We start from the raw sequence: 13400 nt of genomic DNA, 5'->3' as shown, positions 1-13400 counted from the left end.
CCTAGCAACATTTTCTTTACTGTATTTGATGTAATACTAAAAACAAGTGTTTATTAGAAATGCCACTATTTACTAGGGCCGTAACAAGGTCGACCAGTAGAGTGTTCGCCGCTTGCTGCAGAGGCTCGTGGTTTGAATACAGTGGTAGCCTGATTATTGCGTGTTTAATAACCATAATAATGCTACACTCCATCAGCTTCACTCACAGTGGACGTTAAAGATCAGCTGATGTAATTTGCAATAGAAGGCCATTGTGTGCCAGGGCCCAAATCTGCCTAATTCGAAAATTACCTGCAAATTACTCAATTTGGAATATGCATAGCAATCATTGCCCCTACTGGCAGACTCATGCCCTAGGTTACTCTTGTAAATGAGACTTTCCTGATGTCTTGCATTCTCACCTGTTTAAACAAAATAAGCTCAAAACTTGATGACCGACGAATGACTTCATTCTTCATTGAATATACAATTAGCATACAATGGATAATTTCCATGAATCAATTTCACACACAAGGTTCAAAAACAAGCACAGGGTGCTGTGCAATTTGTCCTAATAATAACGTTCTCCCTGCTCACCTTGAGCCAAGGTCGAGGTGAATCTAGATTTATGATGTCAATCATCAGTCATTGTCACCGCGTCACATGGGGGGGGGGGGGGGGGGGTAACTGCGCTGTTTCTCATTCTTTAGGACAGAATCCACAAAATTTTCTCCTACTTATCAATTTGCCTCATTGCCAGTGATGGAAGCAAATCACCAATAAAAGTTTCGCAGCACATCAATCGGGTCGTGTGTGCATAAAACAGCATTGTCAGTTAATGCTCTTAACAAACTTGGCTTGAAACGCACGGCAGGAGACTCCAGCGCTGAATCATTCATTATCCATCTCCTGGGGTTTAGATTAAAGCCCTCCGTGAATGATGGGGTTCGCGGCTGCCCCTCCTCACCTCGGCTCGGAGGAGCTCTCCCCCGGCCATCGCCTCCAGCTGCTCGTTGGTGATCTCCTCCGTGATCTCGATGCCGGCCATCTTCTGCACCACCTCTTTGAGTATCAGCAGGTCAAAACTGCGAGGCACACGGAGCAACAAAGCGGCCGCTATTTTCCACGAAGTGACATCACAGCGCTTGTGCCAGGCTAGGTAACAAGTAGAGGCCACGTGAAGTTTCAAAGGTTCGCTGGCAGGTCATAAGACAGACCCAGGTGTTGTGGGTAAACTGACTGAGATGAATGATGCACCACCTGTGCTTCCCACTCCTAACAAACTTGCATCACAAAAATGTTGACTAACGCTCACGCGCCATTTTTTTACTTCATGCATTAATTGCGTATCTTAAAATGTATGTTAAGTTGAATATTTTAACTGGTTTGGCAATGGTTTTAAAGGCTACAAGCAGCAGCTTGAATATTTAAGTAGCCCATGTGTTTACACTAGTTTTACTTCCAATTAAAGATCATATTTTTTCTCAACAATTAAAAACAAAAATATCACAAGTTGTCTTCCACTACATGTAAAGTATCTTAAGTTCTGATTACAATTAAAATTCCCACTGGATTGCATTGCAAGTGATAAAATACAAGCAGCGGTGTAAAAACACCATGTTTTGATTGAGGCTGTGGGCTTGGTATCAATATCTCCATGATAAATATCGACATCAGTCGCACCATACGGATGCTTACCTCTTCCCAGCCTTGAGCTGGTTGGCCACGTACTGCAGGAGGCCAGTGAGCTCTATTGGGTACTTGCGAAAAACAGCTCCACAAAAGCTTGCGAGACCTGTAAAACAACCCACACAGGTTCCTGCTCACCCCTGCACCAAGCTGGAGGAGCTGCATAACACACGATAATGTGAGTGGGCAAAGCTCCCCCTTAACTGGTATTTAAGAACTTGCATCTTGGAATCCCTGCCTCACTTGATACAGAAAATCTGGCTGTGACGGTCCCACCTGATGACGGAGACTTGTGTTGCCTCCGAAACGTCATGATTTATTATTATTTTATTTTTTATTAATTTTAATTTCATTTTTTACCTACGTGACTTTACCGAATAAACTAAGAGTATGAATCCTTGCAGTCACGAAAGCTTAAAATCTAGAAGCTTCAAATCTAGAATCCAGTTGAGAAGTCGTGTTTTGGTAGCTACACTCATAAGAGTGATGATGATGGATGAGAGTTCAGAACATGGCACTTGCAAAGGAGCAGCAAACGTAAAAAAAAGCCCAGTACCACAAAATTCTTGATATTGAGTGTTAATTGGTGTAAGCCGATTAAAGATAAGGATAATTAAGGATGATTAGGTAAAGAAACAAACAATAAAAACAAGCTGGCAAGTCAGATCATTATAATTATCCATCTTGCTCAGGGACTTGATTAGATGAAGAAATATGCACATGTAAACACTAATGTACACGTCAAGCATACGAGCTTACTTCCCTACGTAATCATGTATATTGCGTTATGGGTTTTTTTCTCATCTCATATGAAAAAGCTTTTTTGAAACGGATTTGCAGCAATCATGCTCAAACTTTACAAATCTCCGTAATGCTATTGGCAAGCTGTGACGTAATTTTGTATATACCGCACGTAGCTAACCGTGCTAATCAGAGTGTCTGGTTTAAGGGTTATGACATTTAAATCGAAACAGCTTAAGTGTTATTGAAAATGTATGTACTTTGAAGGGCCATTGATCGAATGCCACTGATTTTATATATATAATTGTGCACAACTGTAATTCAATCCACATTCTATTTTATTGAGCATAACAAAACGTAGTCAATCACCTCTTGAGAATGAGGGACCCTGAAAGACTAAAATAGGTTGGTTATTTGGCGATGGTTGACCTATTTTCTTTCCATACTAGTCAAGAGTGGAGAAATACTGTTCGGCAAATACAAAACAACGGGTCATTAGATTCCACCACTGGGTAACGGATGAGTGTAATGCTACCTCTACAAGTTGGAATGATGGGCTACATAGTTTATCACAGTGTGCTGTGAATCCCTCCTGCAGATTCTTACTTTGAAGCCAAAGGGAGATGGTGGTGTCATCGTGCTTCATCTTCTCCTTGTCTGGATTCGCGAGCGCTTCTATGATACAGTCTGTGGCATTCAGTCAAGGAAAACATCCTCCCTCCTAAACACTGAACCTGTCCAGCAACAATGTAGCTAAACTCATGTTTCTTTCTAGCTCACAAGATAAACAAATAAACAAGGGTCAACAACGCTGGTAAAATCATCATTGTCCATGCTTGTTTAGGAACTCATACCTAACGTGCCTCCAGACATTTCTTAATCAATGGATACAAGCTGCTAAGACATAGAATGAAAAACATGGCTGATAAAACAAGCGTGAGAAATAAATGTCATTAACTTAAGTAATGTGATTAATAATGTCTACATTAAATAATAACGGTGCCACATTTTTTATCAATTGTGCACAAGCTTACTCTGTACAAATGAGTTTGCATTCAAAGTAAAAGTGCCAACACTGCAGCAGGATTAGACTTTGGTCATATGAAAAACCCTATGTGCAAAAAGGATACAGGCAAGCACATCATACGAGAGGGAGGTGAGGTACTTGAGCGAGTCCACCACTGGGTTGATCAAGTTGTCGTATTTCTGGATTTGGGATAAGATCTGTAAAAAAAAATACGAAACAGTGGTGTTAGACAGGGCATGCAAACATCTTTTACGTGTCAAAAAGCGATAGAGATGTTGAGGGGTTAATTATAGGGCGTAAGAACCTGCACCAAAATTCAATAAGTTGACGTGTTCACGCGCTTTGAGCGTTTTAAAACATAAAAAACATTTTACTCTGACTGTTTCACTCATAGTAAAGGCACATTTAAAGCTGTACATCAAAGTAGCCATTGCAACAAAAAAACTGAAATATACAATTATAGGATGCAAGCTGGACTGTAAAATGAGTGCAATCATTTCCTACAGAAAATGAGTTCAATCATGGCAGCACTTACTGCCGGCCTCGCCGTACATTTCAAGCGAAAAGGAACCTGTGTGCCTTGTCAAGACTGAATGCTCCATGTTCAGCCAGAAATTTCCCGTGACCCCATTCAGACAGAGCAAATGAAGTATAACGCAATTGTGAGCAAGGTCAGTCGAGGTGCCCTGTCCTCATATTTCTCGATTTTAACCACTCGTGGACGAATCCCACATAGCTCACTCGTCGATTGCCTGGGCGTGCAGGGACAAATTACACTGGCCGAGTGGACGGACAAAGTCTACACACAGCAGGGGCCGTGGAGGCAATCGCCCGTTACATGCTGCCTGTCGAGCACCGGGACAGCAAAACGTGCATCAAAACAATGGCGCAGCATTCTGCACCCGGAACGCGAGCACTAACATTATGTGGACAAAAACAATGACACACAAGCTTATTTAATGGTGTGTCAGAATTGTACTGCTTTCAGGACCAGTCGAGACAGAGTAGGTTTTGTCGTGCAAAGTGTTGAAGATTTTCCAGACATTTATATATTTTCAGCATGAATTTTTTCCTAAATAAAATCATGTGGAAATAATAAAATGCACAACAAGCCATTTAAAGCGCTTTAAATTGCTATAGTATTCCTATAATTCTGAATAAATAATAATCGCATGTTACCAATTATGTACATATGTTGAACTTCTTGCACACCGTAATGTAGCCAACCATGCTAATCGTGTGGCGATGCGGAGGAAGGACAACAATTAAAATGTTGTCACATAAACTTACATAGTCAAAGAGAATGGTGGGGTTGCTGTGACTCAGTTTCCCAATCTGCCTGCCCGAAGGCTTCACATTTTCCTTGGTCAAACGCCTGCAATGAAATGTAGATCAGGGGAAATTCATAATCAGCACTGTAGTCAAAATCACACGAACAAAAAACGCACAAGAGAAAACATATTTATAAAAATGATATAAACCATTGATGCAAGGAGAATTTAAGCATATACAAATAACAACAAGCATAGCTTCTACTGAAACTGCTCAATATTGTCCTTCTGAACACACTCACTTCATGAGGTACTTCGATCTGTCGACGGTCTGCACTTTGATCCTCACGAGCTGTGTGTGGCTGGCGTATGTTTCGTTCTTCCACTGGCCATAAAGCCGATACCTTGGGAGAAACAGCAGAGGAGGGCAAATGGCGAAAGGGTGACACATCTTCAAACTATGGCACCAAAATCACCAACCCAAATTCTCTGCAAACCTCCAAACATGTACTAAAGGTTGCACACATCCTGCCACCAAACTCACCACACCATGTGCTCATGCTTTGGGACTGAGTATGTAATAGAGTTATTTTAGTAAAAAAACGTAATTTCTTCATGTATAAATTCAGTGCCGGCAGACAAGTTGCTACGTTGATGGGCTGCATTCTCCCAAAACAACAACTGCCATGCCCAAAGGCCAAATCTCAGGTGCACTTACTCTTTAAAAATTAAAATCACAGAAATTGCAAACATTGTTCAATTTGACACCAGTAAGCAGTGTGCAACACGGGGGTGTCTAAAGAATGCTGATAAATAACACCAGATGGATGACCAAATGTCATTGTTGAAAATGATAAATTTCAGTTTAGGGACCTTTCAATATTACAGATTTTTTTTTTAATACACTTCCATACTGCCACAAAAATAAGTGCACTGGCGAAACTTCAAAAGCAGCTGCAGGGAATATCACACGGCACAAGTTAAATCCATTTAGCATGATCTCTTAAAATCAGGCACATTAATTTAATGGACAGCAAATGTTTGTCTGGTAATTGACTGCAATTATTACTTACGTGTCAGGGAAAGAGCTCTAATTATCCAAAATTCACAGGTTCCGCGTATAGACCATTGTAATACCCCTAATGTTCCTGGGAAAATTGGCTTTTCTATGCAATTTTCAGTTTAAAAAAAAATATTTTTTCCATGTTCTTTGAAATGTTTTCGTAAAAATAGATAGCAGGCAGGAATTACAAATATCAAACCCTCAAATACTAGTCTATAATAGTCCACACACAAAGACAAACACAGCATTTTTGTGCCACCTACCATATGCATTGTGATGCATTTTTACCAAAACAGCAGTAAAGGAATATTAATCCTTGAATTTCTCTCATGATATTCATATTCCATTTCCTCAAGGATAACATATGATTTAACTGCTCGGACTGAAATAGTTCTAGAACTAATACAATAGTTTATTTTTCCATATATTCATTATATAAACCAATCATTTTGGTATATTATATATTCGGAATTTCCATACTCTTCTACCATCATCACCATGTTATTAAAACTAAATGAACGTACCAGCAAAATTATTTGATGCAAAAGAAACCACTTTTCCCTTCTCCACTTCCAGAACAAAGTTAAGAAAATAGTGTTTAAATGTCCTCGAAAATCTCAAATGTTTTGCTTCCCATCGCAAGGTAAAAGCTTGCCAAAAGCAACTCCATTTTGTCAGTTTAACACGTAGGCTTTCGCGACCAATGTTATTCATAATCAACGTTTTTGGGTTTAGATCGCGTTATTTATAAATGTGTCGTAACCCTCCACCACCCGACACGGCCAATCAGTAAAAATGTGTCACGTTGACAAAAGACAAATAGTTCACTGCTTTAGCCCACAGGTGTGTTGAAGCCACAACATTTACAATTTGAGTACGACGTTTCGCTGGTAATTGCAACCAGCATCATCGGGCAATTCGCCAGAACGGGAGACACAGCAGAGCCTCACCATTCTGGCGAATTGCCCGATGATGCTGGTTGCAATTACCAGCGAAACGTCGTACTCAAATTGTAAATGTTGTGGCTTCAACACACCGGTGGGCTAAAGCAGTGAACTATTTGTCTTTGTCAACGTGACACATAGCGTAAGAGGGTGCCAGACGAACCTGTACTGGTAGGGGAAGCAGCGCACCAGCCCCCACAGCTCCTCAGAGATGCACGCATTGCACTCCATGAGTGACAGTGAAGGCAGCAGTACTTGGTCCGTGATACTTAGGAAACAACTCAGCAGAGATTCCTGAAACAAGACAATTTAACAAAAATAATAACATTGATATTGTGATTTAAAGCTTTCGTGACTGCAGGGATTAATATTCTTGGTTCTTTCGGTAAAGTCACGTAGAAGGGAAATTATAAAATAATATAAATATAAAACAATAAAAATTCTCACGACGTGAAATCCACAGCAAATTTTCTTGCTGTGGATTTCACACTTGATGATGATTGCTTGTGTTGCAGTCGAAACGTCGTGAGAATTTTTATTGTTTTATATTAATATTATTTTCTTATTTCCCTTCTATGTGACTTTATCGAAAGAACCCAGAATATTGATATTGTGCTTTTCATCGAATAAAACACTCGAAATTACCTTAGAATAAAAACACATATCATACGAAACTATAAACCATGCCGCATTCAAGCATGTACCGCTTTCACTTTAAGCCTTACCATTCATAGGTCTACGCTTGATAGATGTGGAATGTCAATTGTAATTAAAATGTATTCTGCACATTTGATTAACATTCCAAGCTTAAAAATTGGAGACTGTGCAGTCTATAAACATCATATTTATCAAACTTCACGTAATTAAAAAAGGTACTGCTTCGAGATTTGAAGCTTTCGTGACTGCAAGGATTCACACTCTTAGTTTTTTCGGTAAAGTCACGTAGGTAAAAAATGAAATTAAAATTAATAAAAAATAAAATAATAAAATTCACGACGTTTCGGAGGCAACACAAGTCTCCGTCATCAGGTGATCATGTATGAATGCAATTTCATGCTCACCCATTTTTCTTTATCGCTTGATTTTGATGCATCCGCTGAATACTGCAGATAAAAAAGTACATCCAAATTGAACTCCAAGAATGAAATACAACTCTTAATAAAATTTTGCATGCCATATAAAATGTGTTAATCTTTGCTAAGCAATAAACTCAAAATATTCAAGCGTTTATATGCACCCAGTGGATAACAAAACAACTCAATGCATATGACCCAATACTGGACTTTAATGCATACCTTAAATATTTTAACTGCTGTACATAGCAGAATGAATTTATGAATATAAAATTTCTGTGCAGATGGGATGAAATATATATATGAACAAGAAAGGACACGTCAATCACTTCAATTAAATAAAATTGAACAGTGATAGCTATAAGGAATGCGAGTTCATTGATTGAAAATGACTTCTCTGGAGATAAACATTGAATCATATGTACAATAATTTATCATTTACGATTTATGCAAATTATTTCAATATTTTTGTGTAAAGGTTTAAACAATTCAAGAGCAGCAAATGGGATGAAATATAATAGATAGAATGAGAAAAGAAATTACAATCTTAAAATGATCTTGACTGCAAACCGTGACAATAGGACCTAAAGGGGAGAGTGTCAATTGTTGTCTCGTAATTGTTGCCAAAGTCCTTCTAAACAAGGGGCGCAAGTCACACCTACACAATAAAAACATGTGAGCATTCAGTCATGCAATAAACAATGTAAGCATCCTATCAGTTCCTTGTACAGAATGTGAAGGCAGGGCATGTTCTCCTAGCATTAAAACGTGCGTAGCGGGCGTTTTCGTTTTGTGCATTCTGCTACTGGACAAGGTGGGGGGGGGGGGGGACGGACTCTGCACCTCCTTCATGAACGCCATGCCGAGGCGTACAATCTTGGCGAAGAGCACGGGGTCGTGGCTGAGGTGGGGCCCGACGTAGGTGAGCATCTGGAAAATGTCGCGCCGCATGTCCCAGAAAGAGCGCACCAGCGGCAACGCCCGCGGATTCTGCAGCGGCGGGAACGGCCGTCCCTTGGCTCCACGCGGCAGTCCCGACCTGAAAGAAGCGTTGAAGATTAAACGCGTTATTTAACTTTCAACTACATAGCGGTCTCAGCCCCATCACAAATTACTGTGCATGAAGGTCATGAAATAAAATTAGATTTTTTTTTTACGAAACTCGGCAAAATTATAGATCTGTTAAGAAGAAATATTCCGTTTCGAATGCCATGTGATAAACATCCCTCGACAGCATGTGACAAAGTGCAGTGGTTCTAGGGTGGTTAAGAGTTCACTTGAAGTAATTTTGTAATCACTTCTGTGATTTCTTCCACAGGCTGTTCTCTAACTGCTCTGTAAGAGTTAAGAATAAACTACCTTAATCTATGACGTCATGCTGAGAGCACAAATTGAATAAACTTAACAATGATAAAAATATTGGGGAAGAAGAAAATACCGTATAGATTAGTTCACAGGGAAGTGGTAGCACTGATGAGACAAAGGATTATAATTAAGATTTTTAAGAAATAACATTGATGAAAAATAACACAAGTTAATGTCTGAAAAGTATGCTTTACGTCAGCGAAGTCATGGGCTCAGACGGCAATTTGTAATGTGTGTGGAGAAAAACACCCAAACATAAGGTAACAAATATTACAAAAACTTACATCTGACAGATGTGTGCACAGTGGAAGACCCCAAGGTTTATGTAATGCAACCCAAATACAGCCTGTCCAGCTTTAAAGAAAACTGTAAAAAGATGAAAATGCTTTTATCTTGTCGATATTTAACTAGATGCTACATCCTCGGCTGCCAGAACACGTTAGAAGCTTGTTAATGAGAAAATGTACTTAAAACATTCTGGTCAGGCACACTTGAATTGCACTGCAGAGATGCTAGAGCACTGAAGATCTAGTGAAATGTGCAATATCATGTCAAAAAGCCAGATGCTGTCTTTTTCTCACTAACAAAGTTTCAAACTTGTGTCTGATCATCGAGGACAATATTGGTTTGTATCTACAAAGGCTATTTCATTTTAGGTTGGGTCTTTCTTCAGGTGAATGTTGCAGTGAACTCACCTCCTATACAAAGGCTCTATGGTAGAGTGTATAAGCAGGCACATTGCTGCAGCTATGGGCCTCTGGGATGAGGTGAAGAAGGGTGGCAGGCGGTCCATGATGCATTGGGAGTGCTGCCAGTCGCCAACCCTCAGCAAGGCCTCCAACAGGCCCAACTTCTGGTTGTCTGGCAACTGAAACAAAAAAAAGCACGAAACCTATGCACTGGTGGATCATAGCCTTCCCTCGCCGTATAGCTCCGTGGGGTTATTTGGTAATACTTCAACACATGTGGTGTAAGTGCAGGTTGGTAAAGGTGGAGAACAATTATATGGGGAGCCTCGAAGTAAAGCACAACAATCCATTTTGCTGCATTGTCCTCTGGTCCCCACCATATAGCCCCATAGTCCTAGACAACCTCGATTTGCATGGTCACACATATAAGCACTTTACAGACTGGACCTTTCTGAGCTTCTATGCTCTGATGAGTGGGGACGCATTCCGGGTTATGTGGTCACATACCGCACATTGTTTGTAACGACACAAACGCACCGAGTGTCCGTATTCACATGCAAACATTCGAGCATGATCAAGAGAAATCAGGAAGATTCACAAATGAAAGTACCTTTTCTTTCGGCTCGTCCTCCTTGTCCTTTTCCTTCTCCTTCTCCTCAGGCTTGTCGGTGGGCAGCACGACCATGTTCATCTTGCGGAAGAGTTGCCGGACTTCGGCAAACTCCCGCTTGTGCTGCTCAACCATCTCGCTGTCCACGGGCAGGAGCTGCGTGAAAAAGTTTTGGAGCGAGAAGCAAAATTAACCGTGAGCACAGGGCTATAAAGGATGGGGGGCACAGAGCAGAAGCGGGTGAATGTTTATCGGGCACTTACGTGCACATAGAGGTCTTCCAAGTCGATCAGCTCACTCTGCAGCAGCAGGGCTGCCACACGGTACAGAGACTGTGGCGTCTCTCCATTTGGTTCCTAATGAGAACACAAAAATACAAAGCCTTTTTAAAAACAAGTAAATATAAGTTATGACGGTCTCCCCATGCTGTTAGTCATAGGGGTTGCTTGACCATACTTCACCATGCTGCTCCGTAAGTAATGGGTCGGGGGGGGGGTCAAGACTGGTTCCAATGTCACTTGCCACTGCTGTTAGAAAATGAGGCCAGGAATCGAACTCTGATTGCTGATTGATACCTTGTTCATCGCACAATGTTAATCACTGCAACACTACTCCCACCATATAACTAGGCAAAGGCCAAAACATTTCTCAAAGGAGACACATGATAAATATATTTGAGTGACTAAAGAGTTTGATTTCACTTGAAGACAGTTATTAATTCATTTGTCCATTTTACAATTGTTATCAGTGCCATTAAACACTTTCAAATATAATTATACAACTATGGGAAAGGGTTTCTGGAAGATAAAATCAGAGAACTCGTGTTGTCTCTTGAATTGGCTGTTATACAAACTATAGGTGGTGCACCTTCTCGCATGCCCTGCTATGAAGGACTTCGTTACACGACAATAAATACATTTTTTTTAAATACTAGGCTCCAAAATATATGTAATGATGTGATGTGGTCACAGATGACCAGACTAAAACCATATATTCTACTACAATCAAGCTGGTTTAACCACAGGTCATTGATTGGAGTGCAATATAGAATCTCGGTAGTGGCAGCCAACATGGCATTAAGCCCTGAAGCACCTGGCCAGCTCATAGATTTAGTCTAACAAATAAAAAAAATGTCTGTCAGAAAACTGTGCTCATTCCACAACCAAACTTTAAACCCTGGCATCGGCACAAAACGTCTGTCACCAGCCAAGTATTGACAACAATTACAAATAACACAATTACAAATAAAAGCACAAACCATGCAAGTTACAGTTGAGTTTTTAGAGTAATGAACAAAACTGAGGCCTTTACACCAACCTGGTAAAAGTGGAACTTGAACCCAAGGACGTGGCAGAGTGTCTGTGGCTCGCACGTGTTCATGTAGGACTCCAGCAGAGGGAGATAAAATTCTTGCGCGTACTCAGGCCGGCATTCGAATGCCTCAAGTACAAGATCCAGCACGCGATTGGGGTCCAGGTTAAAGCAGCCTGGAATGTCACCGCCAAGACGCAGTTGATACAGTCGACAAACACATGTTAAGAAGGCCTGAATAGATTTTGAAATGAAATTGTATTACGGCACTATGTTTGATTGAAAAACTATTTAGTAAAAATGGACTCCGACACTTATTATAAATATGTAGAATTATATAAGCATATAAAAAGACAGATGGGATAGTACAAACAATAGACTCTACAATCGAGATATTAAGACAAAAATCCCAAACAGAATTTAGCCCAAACCATGACAATGAATAGAATTCTGGGGTAAATTTTGACATAACAAGAAAAAAACAAGCTTTATAAAAACACGATTTGGGTTAGACAGATGATTCAAATACACACAGCTAACAAGCAGATACCAATTATGAAGGTCTCACCAATAAGGGACTTGATGCTCTCCAGCATAATGTCACTCGTGATGATCCCAGACAAGTCCTGACACAGCTCAGTGAACAGCTTCCCATATCCCTCATTCTCTTCTCGCAGGAGGTTGAACTTCTGTTGCTTGTAACTGTAAGCGAGTGAGAAAAGCAAGCTTACAACCCAAGTGCCTTTATGTTTCAAAGCAGCTACGTCAAAAGGACTGCCATGTCCTTGAAGAGTAATGTCAGCATGACGACATCACTGAAGTGTCAGAATGGAAGATCAAGTGTGTAAAAAAATGCACGTATATTTGTTGAAACGCAACAAATATTGCACTATATCTAGGGACATATGATTGTCATAACCGCTCTGTAATGGGTAAATTAGCGTACTAGTTTGCATCATGCACCGGATTAGACATAACATAACTTGTGAAATGGGGCCAGGCCACAACGAAGTTATAAAGTGAAGTTGTAGTGCAGCTCAGATGGTGGGGGCACTTACAAGAGTTTGGTTTTGATCTTCACAGATTTTTGGTTGAACTGGGAGGCCTGTTTGATTAGACCCAACGTCTCCAGTGTCTCTGGGTCCAGGCGCTCTTTCAACACCACCTCGGACACCAGAGGCTATGAGACACCACAAGTGTAAACAACAATGAAGATGTATCTAAAACAAGGAATGTGTTATGAATAGTACAATGACACAACCTTTAACTGGGAGCTGTTCTACGAATCTATTTTAAAAACTGCAATTTCAGTTGAATATCAAATTCCTTAAAACAAATTATGTGTGCCTAAGTATACACTATTTTTATTTATTAACAGTTAATAGCTGATCTTTATCAAGTCCAGGTGTCCATTTAGAGACTACTTCACTAGACAACGTATTGCAAGCAGCAGCAAGGGAGGCAGTAGCCAGTAATGTATGGACTATACCACAAACAATATTGAACAAAGCACATTGGAATGTCACAGCTTAAGTATCTTACATTTAATATCAATGTTTGTACTGCAGGTGGTCTGAAGCAAAACCCACGTCACTGCACAACAAGCGTATGCTCTTTCTTTAAAAAAATATTTTTCAA

General features: G+C 40.2%; 1 protein-coding gene across 9 annotated transcripts in view; it reads right to left on the bottom strand.

The window, feature by feature from the left end:
• The window catches only part of THOC2 (THO complex subunit 2), a 32966-nt gene that overhangs the window by 16806 nt on the left and 2760 nt on the right, over positions 1 to 13400 (bottom strand). For all 9 annotated transcript variants that reach the window (XR_009756004.1, XR_009756005.1, XR_009756006.1 and 6 more), the window contains exons 6-20: positions 12821 to 12942; positions 12331 to 12464; positions 11769 to 11938; positions 10715 to 10807; positions 10452 to 10607; positions 9848 to 10020; positions 8631 to 8826; positions 7776 to 7817; positions 6878 to 7008; positions 5010 to 5111; positions 4727 to 4811; positions 3540 to 3633; positions 3016 to 3096; positions 1678 to 1774; positions 947 to 1064 (exon numbers count right to left, since the gene is read on the bottom strand). Coding sequence is in view for 6 of the 9 variants with exons in the window: in XM_061564043.1 (XP_061420027.1) it covers positions 947 to 1064; positions 1678 to 1774; positions 3016 to 3096; positions 3540 to 3633; positions 4727 to 4811; positions 5010 to 5111; positions 6878 to 7008; positions 7776 to 7817; positions 8631 to 8826; positions 9848 to 10020; positions 10452 to 10607; positions 10715 to 10807; positions 11769 to 11938; positions 12331 to 12464; positions 12821 to 12942 (1794 nt within the window). In the remaining 3 variants the exon portion in view is untranslated. The remainder of the gene's footprint in view (positions 1 to 946; positions 1065 to 1677; positions 1775 to 3015; positions 3097 to 3539; positions 3634 to 4726; positions 4812 to 5009; positions 5112 to 6877; positions 7009 to 7775; positions 7818 to 8630; positions 8827 to 9847; positions 10021 to 10451; positions 10608 to 10714; positions 10808 to 11768; positions 11939 to 12330; positions 12465 to 12820; positions 12943 to 13400) is intronic.

This window comes from Lethenteron reissneri, chromosome 32 (genome assembly GCF_015708825.2).
Source record: "Lethenteron reissneri isolate LAM-NWPU_2019-01 chromosome 32, ASM1570882v1, whole genome shotgun sequence".
In the NCBI taxonomy this organism is placed as follows: Eukaryota; Metazoa; Chordata; class Hyperoartia; order Petromyzontiformes; family Petromyzontidae; genus Lethenteron; species Lethenteron reissneri.
The sequence above is the reverse complement of the archived record's forward strand: the minus strand, read 5'-3'. Positions and strand labels throughout refer to the sequence as shown.